This window comes from Hemibagrus wyckioides, linkage group LG18 (genome assembly GCF_019097595.1).
Source record: "Hemibagrus wyckioides isolate EC202008001 linkage group LG18, SWU_Hwy_1.0, whole genome shotgun sequence".
Classification (NCBI taxonomy): Eukaryota; Metazoa; Chordata; class Actinopteri; order Siluriformes; family Bagridae; genus Hemibagrus; species Hemibagrus wyckioides.
Window position 1 is genome coordinate 23140926 of NC_080727.1, and position 19370 is coordinate 23160295.

The 19370-nt window shown below is 37.9% G+C and overlaps 5 protein-coding genes across 5 annotated transcripts; all 5 read right to left on the reverse strand.

Moving 5' to 3' along the window:
* Window positions 1-239: 239 nt before the first annotated feature.
* Window positions 240-1205, reverse strand: LOC131369520 (odorant receptor 131-2-like). The gene has a single exon (XM_058416266.1). The coding sequence runs from the start codon at window positions 1203-1205 to the stop codon at window positions 240-242; it is 966 nt and encodes a 321-aa protein (XP_058272249.1).
* A 3306-nt stretch (window positions 1206-4511) lies between these two features.
* On the reverse strand, window positions 4512-5477 carry LOC131369478 (odorant receptor 131-2-like). The gene has a single exon (XM_058416157.1). The coding sequence runs from the start codon at window positions 5475-5477 to the stop codon at window positions 4512-4514; it is 966 nt and encodes a 321-aa protein (XP_058272140.1).
* A 2061-nt stretch (window positions 5478-7538) lies between these two features.
* On the reverse strand, window positions 7539-8510 carry LOC131369620 (odorant receptor 131-2-like). The gene has a single exon (XM_058416477.1). The coding sequence runs from the start codon at window positions 8508-8510 to the stop codon at window positions 7539-7541; it is 972 nt and encodes a 323-aa protein (XP_058272460.1).
* Window positions 8511-11714: 3204 nt separating this feature from the next.
* On the reverse strand, window positions 11715-12683 carry LOC131369631 (odorant receptor 131-2-like). The gene has a single exon (XM_058416509.1). It carries the CDS (start codon window positions 12681-12683, stop codon window positions 11715-11717), a length of 969 nt encoding a protein of 322 aa, XP_058272492.1.
* Window positions 12684-18203: 5520 nt separating this feature from the next.
* Window positions 18204-19166, reverse strand: LOC131369633 (odorant receptor 131-2-like). Its single transcript, XM_058416511.1, has one exon. It carries the CDS (start codon window positions 19164-19166, stop codon window positions 18204-18206), a length of 963 nt encoding a protein of 320 aa, XP_058272494.1.
* Window positions 19167-19370: the final 204 nt, after the last annotated feature.

A 19370-nucleotide genomic window follows, 5' to 3' on the forward strand; every position in this document is an offset into this window, starting at 1 on the left:
TTGAACAGCCAGTTTCAGGCCAGATATCTGAATAGGCACACAGCCCTTTGATTCATTCTCATGCAGACACTCAGTGTTCAGCTTTAGGTACATGGTATTTGGGTGAATAGGATCAACTGTGTTTGATAAAACTCAACCAAAACACCTGGAAGAGTTAAAGGGTAACTATGTAAAACCACTCCTACAGTCTTTAATAACAGTGAAATTGCATGCTTAAGCATCTGAACAAATGGCTTAATTCAGTGTACATTGACTGTAGACCTGCGTTTGCCTGTGCCAAAGCGGAAGTAGTAGATGAATAATGGGCGTACAGCATCGTCTCTCAGTCCATAGATGAGTGGGCTTAAGCAGCGTGGCAAGATCAACACAAATAAATAGTTCAAATAACGCAAGTCCATGAAGAGCTTGCTGCTGCCGGCCATTGCTGCAGCTCGCTCTATTAAACTGTAGAGAAAAGAGGTGAGGCACAGGCCCAGCTGAATGATGTGCAGCAGGACGGTCTTGTGGGCTTTTGCAGCCGAGTCTTTATTGGAGGAAATGGACCTGGCTGTGATGAAAATGCTGATATAAGTGAAAAGGATAATCACAGACACTGTCACAAAGAAGAATATGTTAAAGCCCCGATAAACATCTAATTGCCATTGCTTTATGAAAAGTCTTTCTCTTGTGCAAAATATTTCTGAAGTTAAAAGGTTAGAATCCGTCACAACTCCATATAGCAAGTCAATTATGAAGTTTATAGAACCAATAAACCAAATGATTCCGATAGCGATATGAGTCCTTTTCTGAGTGGCTATTTCAGCATGTCTTAGAGGAAGGCAAATGGCCACATAACGCTCCAGTGACATCACAGCCAGGTTTAAAGGTGCGTTATTGAATGTGGTCGCTGAAACAAAAACCACAAAAGCACAAGCAGCCATGACTAGCTTGAGATAGGCCAGACCTATAATATATAACAAGGAGGAAAGAAGGAGATGTATGGAGTCATTGAGAAGCATGTGTGTAAACAGAATGTAGCGTGGAGTCTCTTTAAAAACAGGCTTACTCCAAAGAGTGTAGACCATGATAGCATTCAAATAAGTAAAGAACAGAGACATTAAAATTGCAAAACTACCTTTTGATATCGGTCCCTCAGTCAGTCCAACCTGGAATATTTGCTGATATATAAGCAAAACTTCATCGGTGCTATCATTACTGAAAGCCATAATTTTACAAACCACGAGTGTGCAACGATATTTACAGTCACAATGCAATGATATTATTAACAGAACAGGCTCAAAGTACATGCAGAATAGACATTTTGATAACAAAGTACAAATTATGTGCGTGAATAAATGGATGTCCAGGGCTGGAGAACTGAGATGTAAGGGGTTAATTAAGATGTGAACCCAGCCCTGAACAGTAGGACAGTTCTGATCGTATCTTTATAAAGGACTACATGGTAACCCTAGAGACATATGATGACACACCTGAGAGTGGAAACTGCAGTAATTATGCATCTCTGCTAAGTGATCCAGATTCCACAAATGTTTATTCACACTGAATAGCTGTTCTTATATAAACATAAAAAATTTATTTAGTAATACCTAACCAGATATAAGGCACAATATAACAATATTTAAGATAGAATGTAAAAAAATTTAACCAAACCTTTGCGATCTTTACCATCAGTCTTTATATTCACAATATCGCAAATTTTATAGAATGCTGTTTCTTTTTATTAACCTTAAACTCAGAGATCAAATAAAACATTTGTCCTTTCGTACCCTCGATTATTCAGTGACCAAACATAAAGCTACATTTTTTGTTGGGTTATGCATCAGAAATATGGCAACACTGGGAAACCTAAAATGTATGTTTCCACGTTATGCTTTCTTTGCACCAATGGATTGAGGTCATCTTTTTATTTCCTTCATGCAGAAACATATGACTAACAAAGCAATGGCTTTAAAAAGTATTTATTGCTATTAGATCTTGCAGTACAACGAAAAATGTGAGCATCTTGGTTCAATATGGTTCTGTTTGACACACATAAATGTACAGACACATAAAGATACTGACTATATACTGTCAGTGAATAAACAAATAAGTAGGTGGTTATAGAATAAAATGACTGAAATAAAAATGAACAATATTGCACTAGCTGTATATATAGATAATGTTTTGATTTCAGTTCATAGATGGCTGTGGGGAAAAACTGTTTCTGAGTCTAGAGGTTTCTATGAAAAGAGAAAGAAAAAGTGAGAAATGTATGATGATGACAAGTTAATATATTAGTAAGTTTGACAATTTCGGAATAATTCCGATTTAAAAGCTTCTTTCAGCTTGTGATTGTAGTACTGCACTCCTCCACCAGGAGACACCATGGGGCTGCACACAAAAGCCAGGAATGAGCCATTGAGTGTAGATTGACAGGCATTTCCAATCTGGTGCTGTTCCTCTAGTGAGTGTGAGTGTGTGTGGTTGTCTGTCTATATGTGTGGCCCTGTGATGGACTGGTGACCTGTCCAGGGTGTACCCCTGCCTTTCGTCAAATGTGTGCTGGGATAGGCTCCAGCAGATCCCTGTGACCCTAATTAGGAATAAAGCGGGTATAGACAATGGATGGATGAATGTTGTTCCTCTTCTATCATGTCAACACAATTTATCTTATTTTATAGTTCTACATAAATACCTAATTTTTTATTCAGGCTGAGAAAAGTTCAGATTTCATTTTTATTTTCTTGAGCCTTGAGTAAACACTGACTTATCCTTTAGCCCAGGTTCTTGCTATCCTCCAGTATCCTTTAGTTATATGTAGTTTCTGTGAAACTGTACCCACTGTAACCTCAGAGTCTTGTTATGGCTGAAAAGTGGTTATTTGAGTTAATGTAACTTTGTACATTAACTCAATGTCATACCAGCTCTGGCCGTTCTCCTGCGACCCTTCATCAACATAATATTTGCAACCAAAGAACTGTCACTCACTAACACAGCACTCTGTAGTAAACTCTAGAGACTGCTTTACATGAAAATTTCATTCAAACCAGCCATTTTATGATTGTCATGCTTAATAAGATCTTCTGTGTTTAATTTAATTAACCAAAGCTATTGAACTGCATCCTGTTCATCTGTGCTGGGGCTTTTAGATCAGACGACAGCTTTCTGTTCTCCTGTTGAAAACTGATGTCTGATTAAATTGCTAATTAAGTGTGATTAACTTTCATCAGCTCTCTCATCTCATCTTTAATGGGATCGCTCGAAAAATCCAATCAATTTAAAAGTCTCTCAATTTTATTTTGTTTTGTTTGTTTAATGATTTAATGTTGTATTGCTTCACCAAAATCTATGGTCACTAGCTGCTCCTGCACGATCCATTGGGAAACACACCAGTTTTAACTTGTCAAGAGAGCTACGTTTGAATAGTTATGTTTAATTTTGATACATTATTTTTCTTTTGTTATATGAATCAGAATGGACCACAAAACACTAAAATGTAAACTATTGTTTAAACTATCATTTAATGTTTCAAGCTGTTGAAAATGGAATGCTAAGACACAAGATCATTCAGAGACTGCTTATTTTTTGCTGTTTTTTAAGTTATAGTAGCTTTAGGCCTTTAACTGACTCATTAGGTCTTGATAGGCAGCTCATGATTTGTCATTAGGAATAACAGTTCCAGAAAGTCTCGGATTCTTCAAACCTCAACAACCTAACACTCCATAACCGTGGGCCTTTCAAAGCAGCTGCTTGGGAATTTGAATCTAATTGATGCTTACTAAACAGTGAAAGTCTATAAAATGATATAAAAGTAAGATATCCAGCTCACAATGTCCAATGCCTGAAACATCATTAAGAAATTGCAGTTAAGGGGACAAATGGAAGTTAAGGCAAGGTCTGAAAATACTTATAAAGAACTGCACATGTGCCTGGCAGAAACACAAAGGAAGAGACTATGGACCTGTGGGAAGATTTAGCTTACACAGGAGTGGTGGTGAACTATGCAGCATTGCTCAAGTAACACAAGCTCAAGCTTTTGTCATGTTCCTCACAGACTTGAAAATCATGTAGGTAGATCTTAAACATGTTGAGCCTTCAAGACTGCTCAAGAATTCATCAGAAATATAAGCATTCTACTTGGAAAAGTGATTATTAAATATTAACAAAAAGCCTTTAATTTTAAGAAAAAGATATTTTACATACAAAACAAATGACAACAAAAAGCTTTAGCTAGGTGATAATCAGCAAAGGCAAAGGCAGGAGTGCCACAGTTAACATATTTCCATAGCTTTGAATCACATTTGATGCCAAACAAATGTATTTGTATAAATACAATAAATCCCAGTAATCATCAATCAAGTGTATTAAGCCACCAACCAATTTATATTTAGTGAACTAATATCTTACTTGTATAACTATTTTAAATATGCACAAACATGAAAAATTTAGTAAGGTCTATGTATAACAATTCACACTATATTTTTGTCATGAGTTTCAACAACATTAAATATGATACTAAAAAAGGTCTCGATTCAGTGTACATTGACAGTAGGTGTGCGTTTGCCTGTGGAACAGCGAAAGTAGTAGATGAATAATGGTCTTACAGCATCGTCTCTCAGTCCATAGATGAGTGGGCTTAAGCAGCGTGGCAAGATCAACACAAATAAATAGTTTAGATAACGCAGGTCCAAAAAGAGGCCACTGCTACCAGACATTGCTGCAGCTCGCTCTATAAAGCTGTAGAGAAAGGAAGTAAGGCACAGGCCCAGCTGAATGAAGTGCAGCAGGACGGTCTTGTGGGCTTTCACAGCAGAGTCTTTATTGGAGGAAACGGACCTGGCTGTGATAAAAATGCTGATATATGTGAAAAGGATAATCACAGACACTGACAAAAAGAAGAATATGTTAAAGTGCTGATGAAGATCTACTTGCCATTGCTTTATGAAGAGTTTTTCTCTTGTGCAAAAGATTTGTGAGGTTAAAAATTTAGGATCCATCACTGCACTGTAAAACAAGTCGATTAGATAGTGAATCAAACCCATAAACCAAATAATTCCAATGGCAATGTAAGTTCTTTTCTGAGTGGCTATTTCAGCATGTCTTAGAGGAAAGCATATGGCCACATGACGCTCTACTGACATCAGAGCCAGGTTTAAAGGTGCGTTACGGAAAGTTGTACCTGAAATAATAACTAAAAACGCACAAGTAGCCATGACTAGCTTGAGATAGGCCAGAACTAAAATATACAACAAAGAGGTAACAAAGAGCTGAATTGAGTCATTGAGAAGCATGTGCTTAAACAGAATGTAGCGTGGAGTCTCTTTAAAAACAGGCTTACTCCAAAGAGTGTAGACCATGATAGCATTCAAATAGATAAAAAATAGAGACATTAATATTGCAAAAGTGAACTTTGATATCGGTCCCTCAGTCAGAGCAACCTGGAATATTTGCTGATATATAAGCAAAACTTCAACTATGCTATCATTATTAACTGACATTATATGATTATAAAATATAATACACAATATTTACAGATATTACTAACAATACTAATATCTCTACAAGTCACCACCACTTCCTCACAGAGCAGATTTTTCAATGTTTAATTTCTTTTTTTTTTTGCACTAATCTGGTGCAGAATCCAGTTTCATATGCGAGTCCACCTTTAAAGAGTAATGTTAATATGAACTGTTGTTTATAATAGACACCATGTAAGCCCCAGGGAGAGATGATGACATGTCCAGGTGTTCATAGTAGGAGAGAGAGAAAGACAAAGAAAGAGAGAGCACAGGTCTTCTGGTTGGACTGTCTGTTAGAAGAGGTTACATGATATTGCCCTAATGAATTCCCATTTAGAATATGGTTGAGGCACATGTTCAGTCCACTACTTAGTAACAGACATCCAGATGATTATGTGGTGCAATACACTTGTTCAACGTTATTTAAAGATATCTATAAATATTCAGTGCACTTCTTGTGACAAGTTCACAGCATCTAAGTGTCAGCATTCCCTAGTCCCTAGAGAATTCCTGACATTGGCTAAGTTAAATATATTTACACTGTAAGAAAGGGCACAAGGCTCTCTGGGTATCAGGGACTCACTGCAGCTTTTCAGGTCTGTTTAGTGACAAAATATGAATCTGCATTTTTATTGGGTAATTTATAAAAAAAAACATTTGAAATGGGGGATACTGGTCTACAGCAACATTGGAAAGCCTATATTGTACTTTTTATGTGTAAATGAAGATATTAAAATTTGTTTGCACCTAGAGCTGTTTTGTTTTTTGGTGACCTTTATATTTCCTGCATGCAGAACCACATGACTAACAGAGCAATGCCTTAACACTGAAGTCTAACACTGTCTAAGATGAGAGAAAGAGAAATACAGAGAAATATATGGTAATAGTACTTCAGTATGTTTGCCTATTTTGTACAGCCAACCATATCACCATAACTAAAAAACAAAAGAATAATTCATGCCATGAACCAATGAACACATAAAAGTGCTAAAACACTAAAACAGGGCAGATAGCTAATTAGCATGAAGCTAGACTCATTGAGAATGCAGATATTACAGCACTTTACAGGACATTATGTAAGTTTCACAATCACACGGTGCATCAGTTTTCCCTTTTACATATGGAACAAGCGCAAATCTGGCAACCTGGTATTTTCATTGGAAATAGTTATTTAGATACTCACCCTAAACCAAGCACTAGCTCCACCGACCACCCCACCCCCACCCCCCTAACCTGGATCTCCTGCCCAGACACACACCAGTCATATAAGTTAATAGGAAACAATGAAAAGAATTAATACTCCATTATCTAGGATAAAGAAAGACAATTTAATAAACAGTAAAATAAAATCTGTTATATGAATAAAGGATTAATAATGGAATCAGTAAATCAAATTTCAATAACAGGATTTGAAAATAGAGTAGGCTACACTAAATCGACCATGTTAACTAACAGGAATACCAGAACCTCTGCTCATTTATGAGTAGTCAAAAATAATCAAATATGTGACAGCAGCACAATGCACAAAATCATGTAGATACAGGTCAAGAGCTTTGGTTAACATTTATATCAAACATCAGAATAACGTATAATAATATAATTATAAGATTATAATATAATAATCAGGCAAAACTGAATACATATTGATACACAATTTTGCTGAATATCAATATGTATGGATATAATTGAATACATCATCTCAAAAGAAACAATATCTATCAGCATTATGTAATGAGATTTTCTTTATTATTCTCTATTAAACCTTAATTATAATTTAATTTAGCCTGTTTATTTTCTTTTTTTCACTTACTGTTTGTTACCTGGTGGCAAAATATAGTCAGATATATAAAGTCTGTCAGGTCGTGTTCAAATATTTACAAATTACATGATTTAGTTAAACATGGTGTAGTGGTGCCAACTGGGTTTTCCACCAGCAAGGGGAATTCTGAGTTGCAAGTTAACTCAAAATATTTTCTCCATAAGTTTCTACAACATTGAAAAGGTTGAAATATCTGTAGGTTTCTAAAATGTAGGCTTATATCAGTGTACATTGACAGTAGACTTGCGTTTGCCTGTGGCACACCGAAAGTAGTAGATGAATAAGGGCCTTACAGCATCATCTCTAAGTCCATAGATGAGTGGGCTTAAGCATCGTGGCAAGATCAGCACAAACAAATAGTTTAAATAACGTATGTCAACGAAGAGGCTGCTGCTGGTGCTGGCCATTGCTGCAGCTCGCTCTATAAAGCTGTAGAGAAAGGAAGTAAGGCACAGGCCCAGCTGAATGATGTGCAGCAGCACGGTCTTGTGGGCTTTCACAGCAGAGTCTTTATTGGAGGAAATAGACCTGGCTGTAATCAAAATTCTAATATATGTGAAAAGGATAATCACAGACACTGACACAAAGTAAAATATGTTGAAGCCCTGATAAACATCTAATTGCCATTGCTTTATGAAAAGCCTTTCTCTTGTGCAAAATATTTCTGATACAAAAAAAAAATTAGGATCTGTAATTAATACATAAAGCAAGTCAATTAGAAAGTGCAGCAAACCCATACACCAAATTATTCCAATGGCAATATAAGTTCTTTTCTGAGTGGCTATTTCAGCATGTCTTAGAGGAAAGCTTATAGCCACATAACGCTCTACTGACATCAGAGCCAGGTTTAAAGGTGCGTTACGGAAAGTTGTACTTGAAACTAAAACTAAAAAAGCACAAGCAGCCACGACTAGTTTGAGATAGGCTACACCTAAAAAATACAACAAAGAGGTAACAATGAGCTGAATCGAGTCATTGAGAAGCATGTGCTTAAACAGAATGTAGCGTGGACTCTCTTTAAAAACAGGCTTGGTGCAAAGAGTGTAGACCATGATAGCATTCAAATATGTAAAGAACACAGACATTAAAATTGCACAAATAACTTTTGATATTGATCCCACAGTCAGTGTAAATTGGAACATTTGCTGATGTATTAGCAAAACCTCAGCTGTGCTATCATTAGAAACTGACATAATATGATACAAAAAAGAAACATCAAATATTTACAGAAATCACCAACAGGGGATGAGCCTCTGCAAATCACCACAACTTTGTCACAGATCAGATTTTTCCAAAGTAAAAAAAAGAAGAAACAATAAAATATTTACAAATAAAAGGTTTGCAACCTTTTGTAGCCCAGCTCTAAGGAGTAATACTGATATGAGCTGAGTTTTATAAGTCAATGTGCAAGCCCTAGAGAGAGTTATCACACATCGGAGTGTAAATAGTAGACGTGTGTTTAGGTCCTGTGTATTCCTAGGATGTTAGCATTCAGTCCATATGAGAATGCTAGCCACCGTGTAAATATTGCACCGTGTAAATATTTACTCTAGGCACCTAGAGTCTTTGTCTCTCTCATTGTCATTGTCAGACCTCATTGTCTCTCAGACAATGACCAGTGCCACAAGAGCACCAATCACTATCTAAGTTGGTGGCTACACTTCTCAGGCAATGGGATCGGTTGGTGGATTAAGAGGGCCTATGTTGTAGGGTTTTCTGTCCTGATTGTGGTGAAGTGGTGCTTCAGGTAGTGCTGGCGGTGCCTTTACAGTCTGAGGTATTAGCACAGTTACACAGTTTTGTTATAACACGATTCCACAACAGACCACTGGGGAGTCTCCCTTCTTTTCAATGTTTGGGCAAGAACCAAGGCTGCCCATAGACTTCCTGAAGGGTCGAGACCAAGAGCCTCTGCCAGGTACAGTCCACCAATGGATGGCTGAGCATCAGGCATGGTTACAGGTTGCCATAGAGGATGCTTGAGAATGGCTGCAAGCTGCCATAGGCCTCACATAGCGAGTGAGGGAATTCCCTTTAAATTAGGGTCAATTGGTCTACCTGCAAGACTATGGGGTTCAGGGTCGCCACAAGATCAATAAACTGTGGAGTTCCACTGTGTACCATGTGGTTAAAGCTCCTCAGAATGGTGGTTCTGTGTATACAGTGGCCCTGGGGAGTGACCTGGGTAAGGTTCATCAGGTGCATCATACAGCTTTGAAGCCTTGAGCCCATAAAGAGGCAGTTTTGAGGGATGTCCCAGAGAGTTGGGTTGGTTCACCAGTATTGCTAGGGACCGAGGTGGACCCAAAAGATGGGGATCTGGCTTATGTGATGTCTGAGGCCCCATTAGTTGCCCAGGAAGGTACCATTGGGTGTTGGTCTGTAAACAACACTGCCTCTTTGGTGGAGGATGATGAGGGGCATCCCAAATGGAAGGTAGCAGTAGCAACATAGGTGCATTACCAGCGGTCAGGCCCACTCCTGCAGGTCCCTCTAACTCATTTGTTGTGGTCCCATGTCAAACCAGATGAGTAGGGGCAGATCAGCATTCCAATGTGCACCATTTACTGCAACCTGGAAGCCGCAAGAGCTCCTGGCTCTCTGGTGTCGGGGTCCAAAGCCATGGTGGCTATTGTTAGATTATGGTTGGTTAACTCTCTCTTGGTATTAGTTCATCATCAGGGATGACGATTAGAAGATCATTTGGCAGATTTGCTTTCATGTTCACTTGTGGTAAACTACTAGGGTGCTGGACTGCATGAAAGAGATTTAACTTCTATTAGTAAATGATCATCCAGACAGCGTGAGACTGGCTGGTGTGGTTGTCCAACCAGACCAGGCCATCAGCGTGGCAGTATTAGTGTATTCGCTGCTATATCTGAGCTTTGGGTGCTCTTTAACTTTTTTTTGTGGAACTGGACTGAGCAGTAATGGTGTTTGGTGCCTTATAATCCTCCAGTTTAAACAATCGAACAATACATTTATTTCTTTTGTTAACAGCACATGTCGTGATATTTGTGAATATTTTTGTTTGAGATTTGTGATTGTGTGATTGTCTGAAACCCTAATTGTGCTTTATTTCCCTTCAGAGTCGGGATGGCCAGCTGTAGCAACATTGTGCCTTTCTGCATGTTGGTCTGCTTCTGGCAGTTGCAGTGCTCACAGTTGGGTGTTGTATGTGCTGTGGTATTGCGGTGCACATAAGTTTGGTGTGCTCTGGCTTAGGAAGACCAGCACCCAATTCTGAAGAGGTAATAATTGCGACTACCTGTTTGCTTCATTTGAAATGATTTTGTCTGCTATCTGAAATAAAGTCTATTGTGTAGTTAACTCTGGTCTGATACCTGATTCAGCTGTAACTAAACATGTGTGTCCTGGAAACTTAAGTGAAGGGTGAGTCCCCGGGAATAGGCATAGTTGGTTACTTTAGTTAACATATTAGTTTATAGAAAACAATTAAAAAATTAATACTTCATTATCTAGGATGAGGAAAGACAATTGAACAAAAATTAAATAAATTCTGCTGTACGAGAACTGCTCTGATGATGAATAAAGGAATTATTATTAATGGCATCAGTAAACCAAATTTCAATAACAGGATTTGAAAATCCTACACTAAATTGGCCATATTAACTAATAGGAACACCTGAGTAGCTGCTTATTTATGCTTTTATCCAATTAATCAATCAAGTGGCAGCAGCACAATGCATAAAATCATGTAGATACAGGCCAAGTGCTTTGGTTAACGTTCATATCAAACATCAGAAAAAGGCAAAACCATGATCTCTGTGACTTTAATTGTGATATGGTTGTTGGTGAAAGATATTCTGGGGAAATATCATGTTTAATTCAGTCCTAAAGTAGTTGCAGATTTGAGTATTTGATGCTATGTAAATGCATTTGTACGAAGGCAAAAAGTCCCAATAAAGATCAATCAAATAAACTAAGCCATTAATTCTTTGTGAAGAATTCTCTACATTGTCAAAAAATCATTTAAAAATGTATATCCAGTAAGCCAACATGCTACTCATGAGGTTTAACTTAAATAAGTGAGAGGAAAACTTGACATTATTGAACACATTATCCCTAAACAAACATCTAATTAATTAATGCCATTTTCATTAGTATTCAGTATTAAACCTTAATTAACTTAATTTTAACTTCAGACCATATAAAGTGGATGTCAATCCCCTCCGAGTTTCAGCCTCATGCAAACAATTAGTGTTTGTCTTTAATTGAAAAACATGAATAAGTGGTGTCATTTGTATTTTTCACCAGAAATGGGAATTCTGAGTTACAAGGAAACTGTGTATAACCATTCATAATATATTTTCTCCGTAATTTGTTGTACAGCAGGATTAAACAGGTTGAAATATAATTGAGAAAATGGCCTTAATTCAGTGTACATTGACAGTAGACTTGCGTTTGCCTGTGGCACAGCGAAAGTAGTAGATAAATAATGGTCTTACAGCATCGTCTCTCAGTCCATAGATGAGTGGGCTTAAGCAGCGTGGCAAGATCAACACAAATAAATAGTTTAGATAACGCAGATCTACAAAGAGGCTGCTGCTGGTGCTGGCCATTGCTGCAGCTCGCTCTATAAAGCTGTAGAGAAAGGAAGTAAGGCACAGGCCCAGCTGAATGATGTGCAGCAGGACGGTCTTGTGGGCTTTCACAGCAGAGTCTTTATTGGAGGAAAGGGACCTGGCTGTAATCAAAATTCTAATATATGTGAAAAGGATAATCACAGACACTGACACAAAGTAAAATATGTTGAAGCCCTGATAAACATCTAATTGCCATTGCTTTATGAAAAGCCTTTCTCTTGTGCAAAATATTTCTGATGTTAAATATTTAGGATCTGTAACTGCTACATAGAGCAAGTCAGTTAGAAAGTGCAGCAAACCCATACACCAAATAATTCCAATGGCAATGTAAGTTCTTTTCTGAGTGGCTATTTCAGCATGTCTTAGAGGAAAGCTTATAGCCACATAACGCTCTACTGACATCAGAGCCAGGTTTAAAGGTGCGTTACGGAAAGTTGTACTTGAAACAAAAACTAAAAAAGCACAAGCAGCCATGATTAACTTAAGATAGGCCAGAACTAAAATATACAACAAAGAGGTAACAAAGAGCTGAATCGAGTCATTAAAAACCATGTGATTAAACAGAATGTAGCGTGGAGTCTCTTTAAAAACAGGCTTACTCCAAAGAGTGTAGACCATGATAGCATTCAAATAGATAAAAAACAGAGACATTAATATTGCAAAAAAAACTCTTGATATTTTTCCCTCATTCAGTGCAAGGTGCAATACTTGCTGATGTATTAGAAAAACCTCAACTGTGCTATCATTAGAAAGTGACATAATATGACACAAATAGAACTATAAAATATTTACAGATATCACCAATAATAGAGGATGAGCCACTACAAATCACCACCACTTCCTCAGAGATCAGAAGTAATAATAATAATTAAAAAAGGAACAAGACAATATTTACAAAGAAAGGTTTGCAATGATCTGTTACATCTTTTGTATCCCAGCTCTATGGAGTAATGCTGATGTGAGCTGAGTTTTATAAGTCAGTGTGCAAGCCCTTAAGAGAGTTATCACATGTCTGAGTGTAAATAGCAGACTTATGTTTTGAGGTCCTATGCATTCCCAGGATGTTAGGGTCCTAGCCATCTTGTCAGCTATTGTGTAGCAGTCAATATTACACAGTCAATCAAATTCAGCCAGTATCTGCGGTCAAGTCAAAGTAGCTTTATTGTCACTTCAACCATATATACTGTAGCTGATGCAGTACACCGTGAAATGAAACAAAGTTCCTCCTAGACCAAAGGTGCTACACATAACAAAGACAAAGTACAGTGACACAGACAGAGATAAAGCTAAACTATACTTAAGGTGCAATCTTTAGTAAAACTAGACATACAACAGAAGTGCACAGGATGACAAGACAAGACAGTGCAGACAAACAACATGTAGACCGACTCTGTGCAAAAGAATAGTGTTGACAGTGAGTGCAAATATTAAAGTTAACATTTAAACAGGATCAATATAAAGTGTAAAGTGTAATGTAAAGTGACATATGCGTGCAAACAGGACAATTTGTGTGTGTGTGTGTCCAGCATAGTACCAGCTCCTGCCATAGATGGTAGCATTGTTGAATGTAGTCACAGCTAGTGCTTCTTTGGGCTTGATGGAAGAAAAAAACTTTCAGAAGTAGGTCAGCTTGAAGGTGTTTCAGTTCATCCTTGTCATTCAGAATAAGTGTTAAACTGGCAAGAACTTACTGAGAAAGTTTCATGGAAAAATGTTTGTATGGTCATGGCATGTGTTAAAAATACTTTGTCAGACAGTATTTTGTGACGTTGCTGAAGGTTCTTGGCATGAATTCACATGAGCAGAAGAAGGTATCTAGATCATTCTCACCAACTCTGCCCATATATACTATCTACACTGCTCGAAAAATTAAAGGAACACTTTTAAAATACATCAGATATCCATGGGGGAAAATATCATGCTGGATATCTATACTGATATGGACTGGGTAATGTGTTAGGAAAGAAAGGATGCCACATCATTTGATGGAAATGAAAAGTATCAATTACAGAGGGCTGAATTCAAAGACACCCTGAAAATCAAAGTAAAAACATTATGCAGCAGGCTAGTCCATTTTGCTGAAATTTCATTGCAGCAACTCAAAATGGTACTCAGTAGTTTGTATGACCCCCACCTGCTTGTATGCATGCCTGACAACTCCAGGCATGCTCCTAATGAGATGAAGGATGGTGTCCTAAGGTATTTCCTCCCAGATCTGGACCAGGGCATCAGTCAGCTCCTGGACAGTCTGAGAAGCAACCTGGCGGTGTCGGATGGACCGAAACATAATGTCCCAGCCATGTTCTATTGGATTTATGTCAGGCGAGCTTGGGAGCCATTCAGTGGTATCAGTTCCTTCACCCTCCAGGAACTGCCTGCATTCTCTCACCACATGAGGCATTGTCTTGCACCAGGAGGAACCCCCACTGCACCAGAGTAAGGTCTGACAGTGGGTCCAAGGATTTCATCTTGATACTTAATGACAGTCAGGGTGCCATTGTCTAGCCTGTAGAGGTCTGTACATTCCTCCATGGCTATGCTTCCCCAGACCATCACTGACCATTCCTGTTTTGGGGATTGTCTCATTGTTGCCCATCTAGTGCATCTGTTGTTAATTGCATTAACACCAAAGCAGCTGAAACTGATTAACAATGCTCTCTGCTGCTTAAGCCTAGTTCACACTACAGGATTTTAAGCCCGATTTAAGCACGATTTGCAAATTAACGAGCTCGCCAACAGATCGGTCTGTGATCGTGGGAAAATCAGCGGGTGATCAGCGCTTGGCAATCTTTATGTGTGAACTACACAACGACGCATCAAAGAGGCTCTCTGACACGTCGCTGACACCTCACAGACAAAATCCAGATATCTGGCATGTTAAATATCTGGGACGGTCAGCCAACTCGATATCACGTGGTGTCAATTGTAGCTACGACCTCCAGCCAATGAGAGAGCAAGTCAACAGTGTTGAGAGTTGTTGTCAGATGGTGTGGTGTGTGACCCCCTCTTGTGGATCACTTACGAAGCGTCGCGTAGTGTGAACACCACAAGGACAAAAAGACATACAGTGAAGTCATGTAGTCTGAACAGCAAAGCGATCTGCCGACGGTTAAAGTCTTGTAGTGTGACCAGGCCTTTAACTGACCAGATCAGTATCCCAGGAGGTTAATTGACTTGATGCTATACTCTGATTAAAAAGTGTTCCCTTAATTTGTTTGAGCATTGTATAAACACAAGCTATATTATATATTGTGTAAGAGGTTTTTGTTTTATTTATTTGTTTTGTTTTAACATTTTTGTTCAGATCTGAAATTTACAGGTTTTTTTTTAAAGGATAGTCTGGGAGATAGGTGAGTAATTTTTCAGGATTACTGACTGCAGAGCACTTGGGAGTGTTTCACTGAATTTATCTCTCTCTATTGTCATAAATGTTTTGAATTTTTGAAAACCCTTACTGTGACAGTGTTGGGCTGTACCTTTAACATTACTTTGCTGTATTGTAAAATTACACTTCAGTTCAAAATTCAATTTCAGATTTTATGAAAAATACATATTAAAACTTTTCAAATTCAGATTTTTGAAAGTAAATGCCTAATGGTATGAATTTAACTGCATGTTGTGGTCATATATGTACTGACTGCACACTGCATAGGCCGTCATTTACAAGACATCATGCAATATTTGTGGAGTGATGTATACACATTTAAGACTAATCATGATTTTGGAGGACACAAAGCTACAAATCACAACCATTCTCAATGCACCAGAGTTGGTTTGGAAGGAGAATGTGTGGGAAGTTGCGCAAACAAAGCTGCATAAATGCTTGATGCTTTCTAGCAGCTCTGTTTAGTGATCTGCACAACAGACACAATTTGAACTACAGGATGAATTACCTGATTATACATGTAATCATATTTTGGATTTTTTTTCCCTTTTCATTTCATTTCATTTCATTGTCTGTACCGCTTATCTGATCTCTACTCGGGTCACAGGGAGCCTGTGCCTATCTCAGGCGTCATCGGGCATCAAGGCAGGATACACCCTGGATGGAGTGCCAACTCATCTCAGGGCACACACATTCACTCACACAATCTACAGGCAATACAGGCAATTTGATAGAGTACACTAAATTGGCCATACTAACTAATAGGAACACCTGAGTAGCTGCTTATTTATGCTTTTATCCAATTCAGCATATCTGCAGGTTTCTAAGAGTTAGATTTAAGACTTTTTAAGACCTTTTTAATACCATGCAGAATGAAATTTAAGACCAAGAAGGTCTTTTGCAGCAGCTTCAAGAGTGTCATAAGATGCTGTTCCTGGATTTGCTATCTTCATGTACGTGGTCACTGATGGCCAGATCTCCAAAGCTCTCTACACGAATGGTAGATTTTCAAGCCACCTGTGTCCACAGAACAGAAGTGGAAATTTTGTGCATTTGGTTAGAGCAGGTTAGAGCAGTGAAATCCTCCCTCCTAGCTGGTGCATTGGAAAGAGTATGTGCAAGGCCCTCAGAACCTTCTCCAGGTGCCAAATGGAGAAGCCATGTTTGCAGGCGTTGTGTAGGGTGTGGAGGCCACAGCTCCCCACCACAATTAGCTGTGTGCCACCAAACTGCTCAAGATGCTCCTGTTGCAGGAGTTATAAAAACCTCCAATTGACATTTGGTACATCTATAGAAACAGAGAGTAGCTTTTTCAAGTGGAACTGCAGTGCACATTCCTAGAAAAAAAGTAAATAAATGAGAGAAAGAATAAAAGTGTTGCGATGGAGCCAAACATTGCTCTGATGACTGTTGGAGCGGAAGTTGCAGTGCTTGAACTTGAAGCTGGTGCAGATGCCGGTGTTCAGGATGCAGCATCGCTCTGTAATAGGCTTATTGATGTGAGCACGATGAAGCAGAACTGAGAAATGCCAGGTTCCGACAGGTTTCTGCAGCCGCTTTGTGTTTTTCACACTGCATGTGGGTCTCCAAAGCAATCATCCCCATTGTTCCGAGTTTTAAATTTTTTTTGCACAGCCTACACCAGAGTTCGAAAACATGTAAAGTTAGATTTACATTTCCCCATGGCAAAAGGCTAAAGCTCAAACTTTTCCACGGTTCACACAGCCCACGAACATGTATTTTAGTTGGTTCGGCCTGTTTCGTTCTGCATAACAAATGAACAAAAAGATTTCAAATTGATTTCAAAACGATAAAAATAAGATCTTCTTTATGGGGGTTTTTTAGATTTTATTTTTAAGACCTTTGAAATGCGAATTTAAGACATTTTAATGCTAATTAAGGCCTTATTTTTATATTATTTAATTTAAGACTTTTGTAAGGATCCGCGGACACCCTGCAATTAATCAATCAAGTGGCAGCAGTACAATGCACAAAATCATGTAGATACAGGCCAAGTGCTTTGGTTAACGTTCATATTAAACATGAGAATAAGGCAAAACCGTGATCTCTGTGACTTTAATTGTGATATTGTTGTTGGTGAAAGATGTTGTGGGAAATATCATGTTTAATGCAGTCCCAAAGTTGTTGCAGATTTGAGTGTGAGATGCCATAGAAATGCATTTGTATGAATGCATGGGCTGGTTCAAGTATTTCATAAACTGTAGATCTCCTGGGATTTCCAAACAACAGCCTTGAGAGTTTACAATCTTTTTTACTTGACCAATTTCCCAACAACAAATAATGTCTTTGAACACATTGGAGAAAGCGATCAGTAAAAGTACAGATATTTCAGAATACCATATTTAATGCAGCCCCAAAGCAAGTGCAAGTTTGAGTATGTGATGCAAAATAAATGTATTTGTATCAATGAAAAAAGTCCTAGTAAAGATCAATCAAATGAACTAAGCTATTAATTCCTTCTGAAGAACATTGTCAAAACATCTGTAATAAATTTATATAAAAGCCCATGCTACCCATGATATTTAAATTAAATAAGTACAAAACTGGATATGATTGAACACATTACCCCTAAACAAACAACAGCTATCAGCATTATTAATGACATTTTCTTAATTATTCAGTACTAACTTTAATTAACTTAATTTTAACTTCAGACCAGATAAAGTGGTGGTCAATCCCCTCATGCAAACAAATAGTGTTTGCCTTTAATTGAAAAACATGAATAAGTGGTGTTAGTTGTATTTTTCACCAGCAATGTGAATTCTGAGTTACAAGGAAACTGTGTATAACCATTCATAATATATTTTCCAATAATTTGTTGTACAGCAGCATTAAACAGGTTGAAATATCCTTAGGTTTTTGAGAAAATGGTCTTAATTGACAGTAGACTTGCATTTGCCTGTGGCACAGCGAAAGTAGTAGATAAATAATGGTTTCACAGCATCATCTCTCAGTCCATAGATGAGTGGGCTTAAGCAGCGTGGCAAGATCAACACAAATAAATAGTTTAGATAACGCAGGTCCACGAAGAGGCTGCTGCTGGTACTGGCCATTGCTGCAGCCCGCTCTATAATGCTAAAAAGAAAAGAGGTGAGGCACAGGCCCAGCTGAATGATGTGCAGCAGGACAGTCTTGTGGGCTTTCACAGCAGAGTCTTTATTGGAGGAAATAGACCTGGCTGTAATCAAAATTCTAATATATGTGAAAAGGATAATCACAGACACTGACACAAAGTAAAATATGTTGAAGCCCTGATAAACATCTAATTGCCATTGCTTTATGAAGAGCCTTTCTCTTGTGCAAAATATTTCTGATGTTAGAAATTTAGGATCTGTAACTGCTACATAAAGCAAGTCAGTTATAAAGTTCATCAAACCCATACACCAAATAATTCCAATGGCAATGTAAGTTCTTTTCTGAGTGGCTATTTCAGCATGTCTTAGAGGGAAGCTTATAGCCACATAACGCTCTACTGACATCAGAGCCAGGTTTAAAGGTGCGTTATTGAAAGTTGTACTAGAAATAAAAACTAAAACAGCGCAAGCAGCCATGACTAATTTAAGATAGGCCAGAACTAAAATATACAACAAAGATGTAACAGTGAGCTGAATCGAGTCATTTAAAAGCATGTGATTAAACAGAATGTAGCGTGGAGTCTCTTTAAAAACAGGCTTACTCCAAAGAGTGTAGACCATGATAGCATTCAAATAGATAAAAAACAGAGACATTAATATTGCAAAAATTACTTTTGATATTTTTCCCTCATTCAGTGCAAGGTGCAATACTTGCTGATGTATAAGCAAAACCTCAACTGTGCTATCATTAGAAAGTGACATAATATGACACAAATATATCTATCAAATATTTACAGATATCACCATTAATAAAGGACGAGTCTCTATAAATCACCCCAACTTCTTCAGACATGAGATTTTTCCAAAGTAAATGAAAAGAAACAAGGCAATATTTACAAAAAAGTAAAGGTTTGCAATGATCTGTTACATCTGGTGCAGAACCAAGCTTTTGTAGCTCAGCTCTAA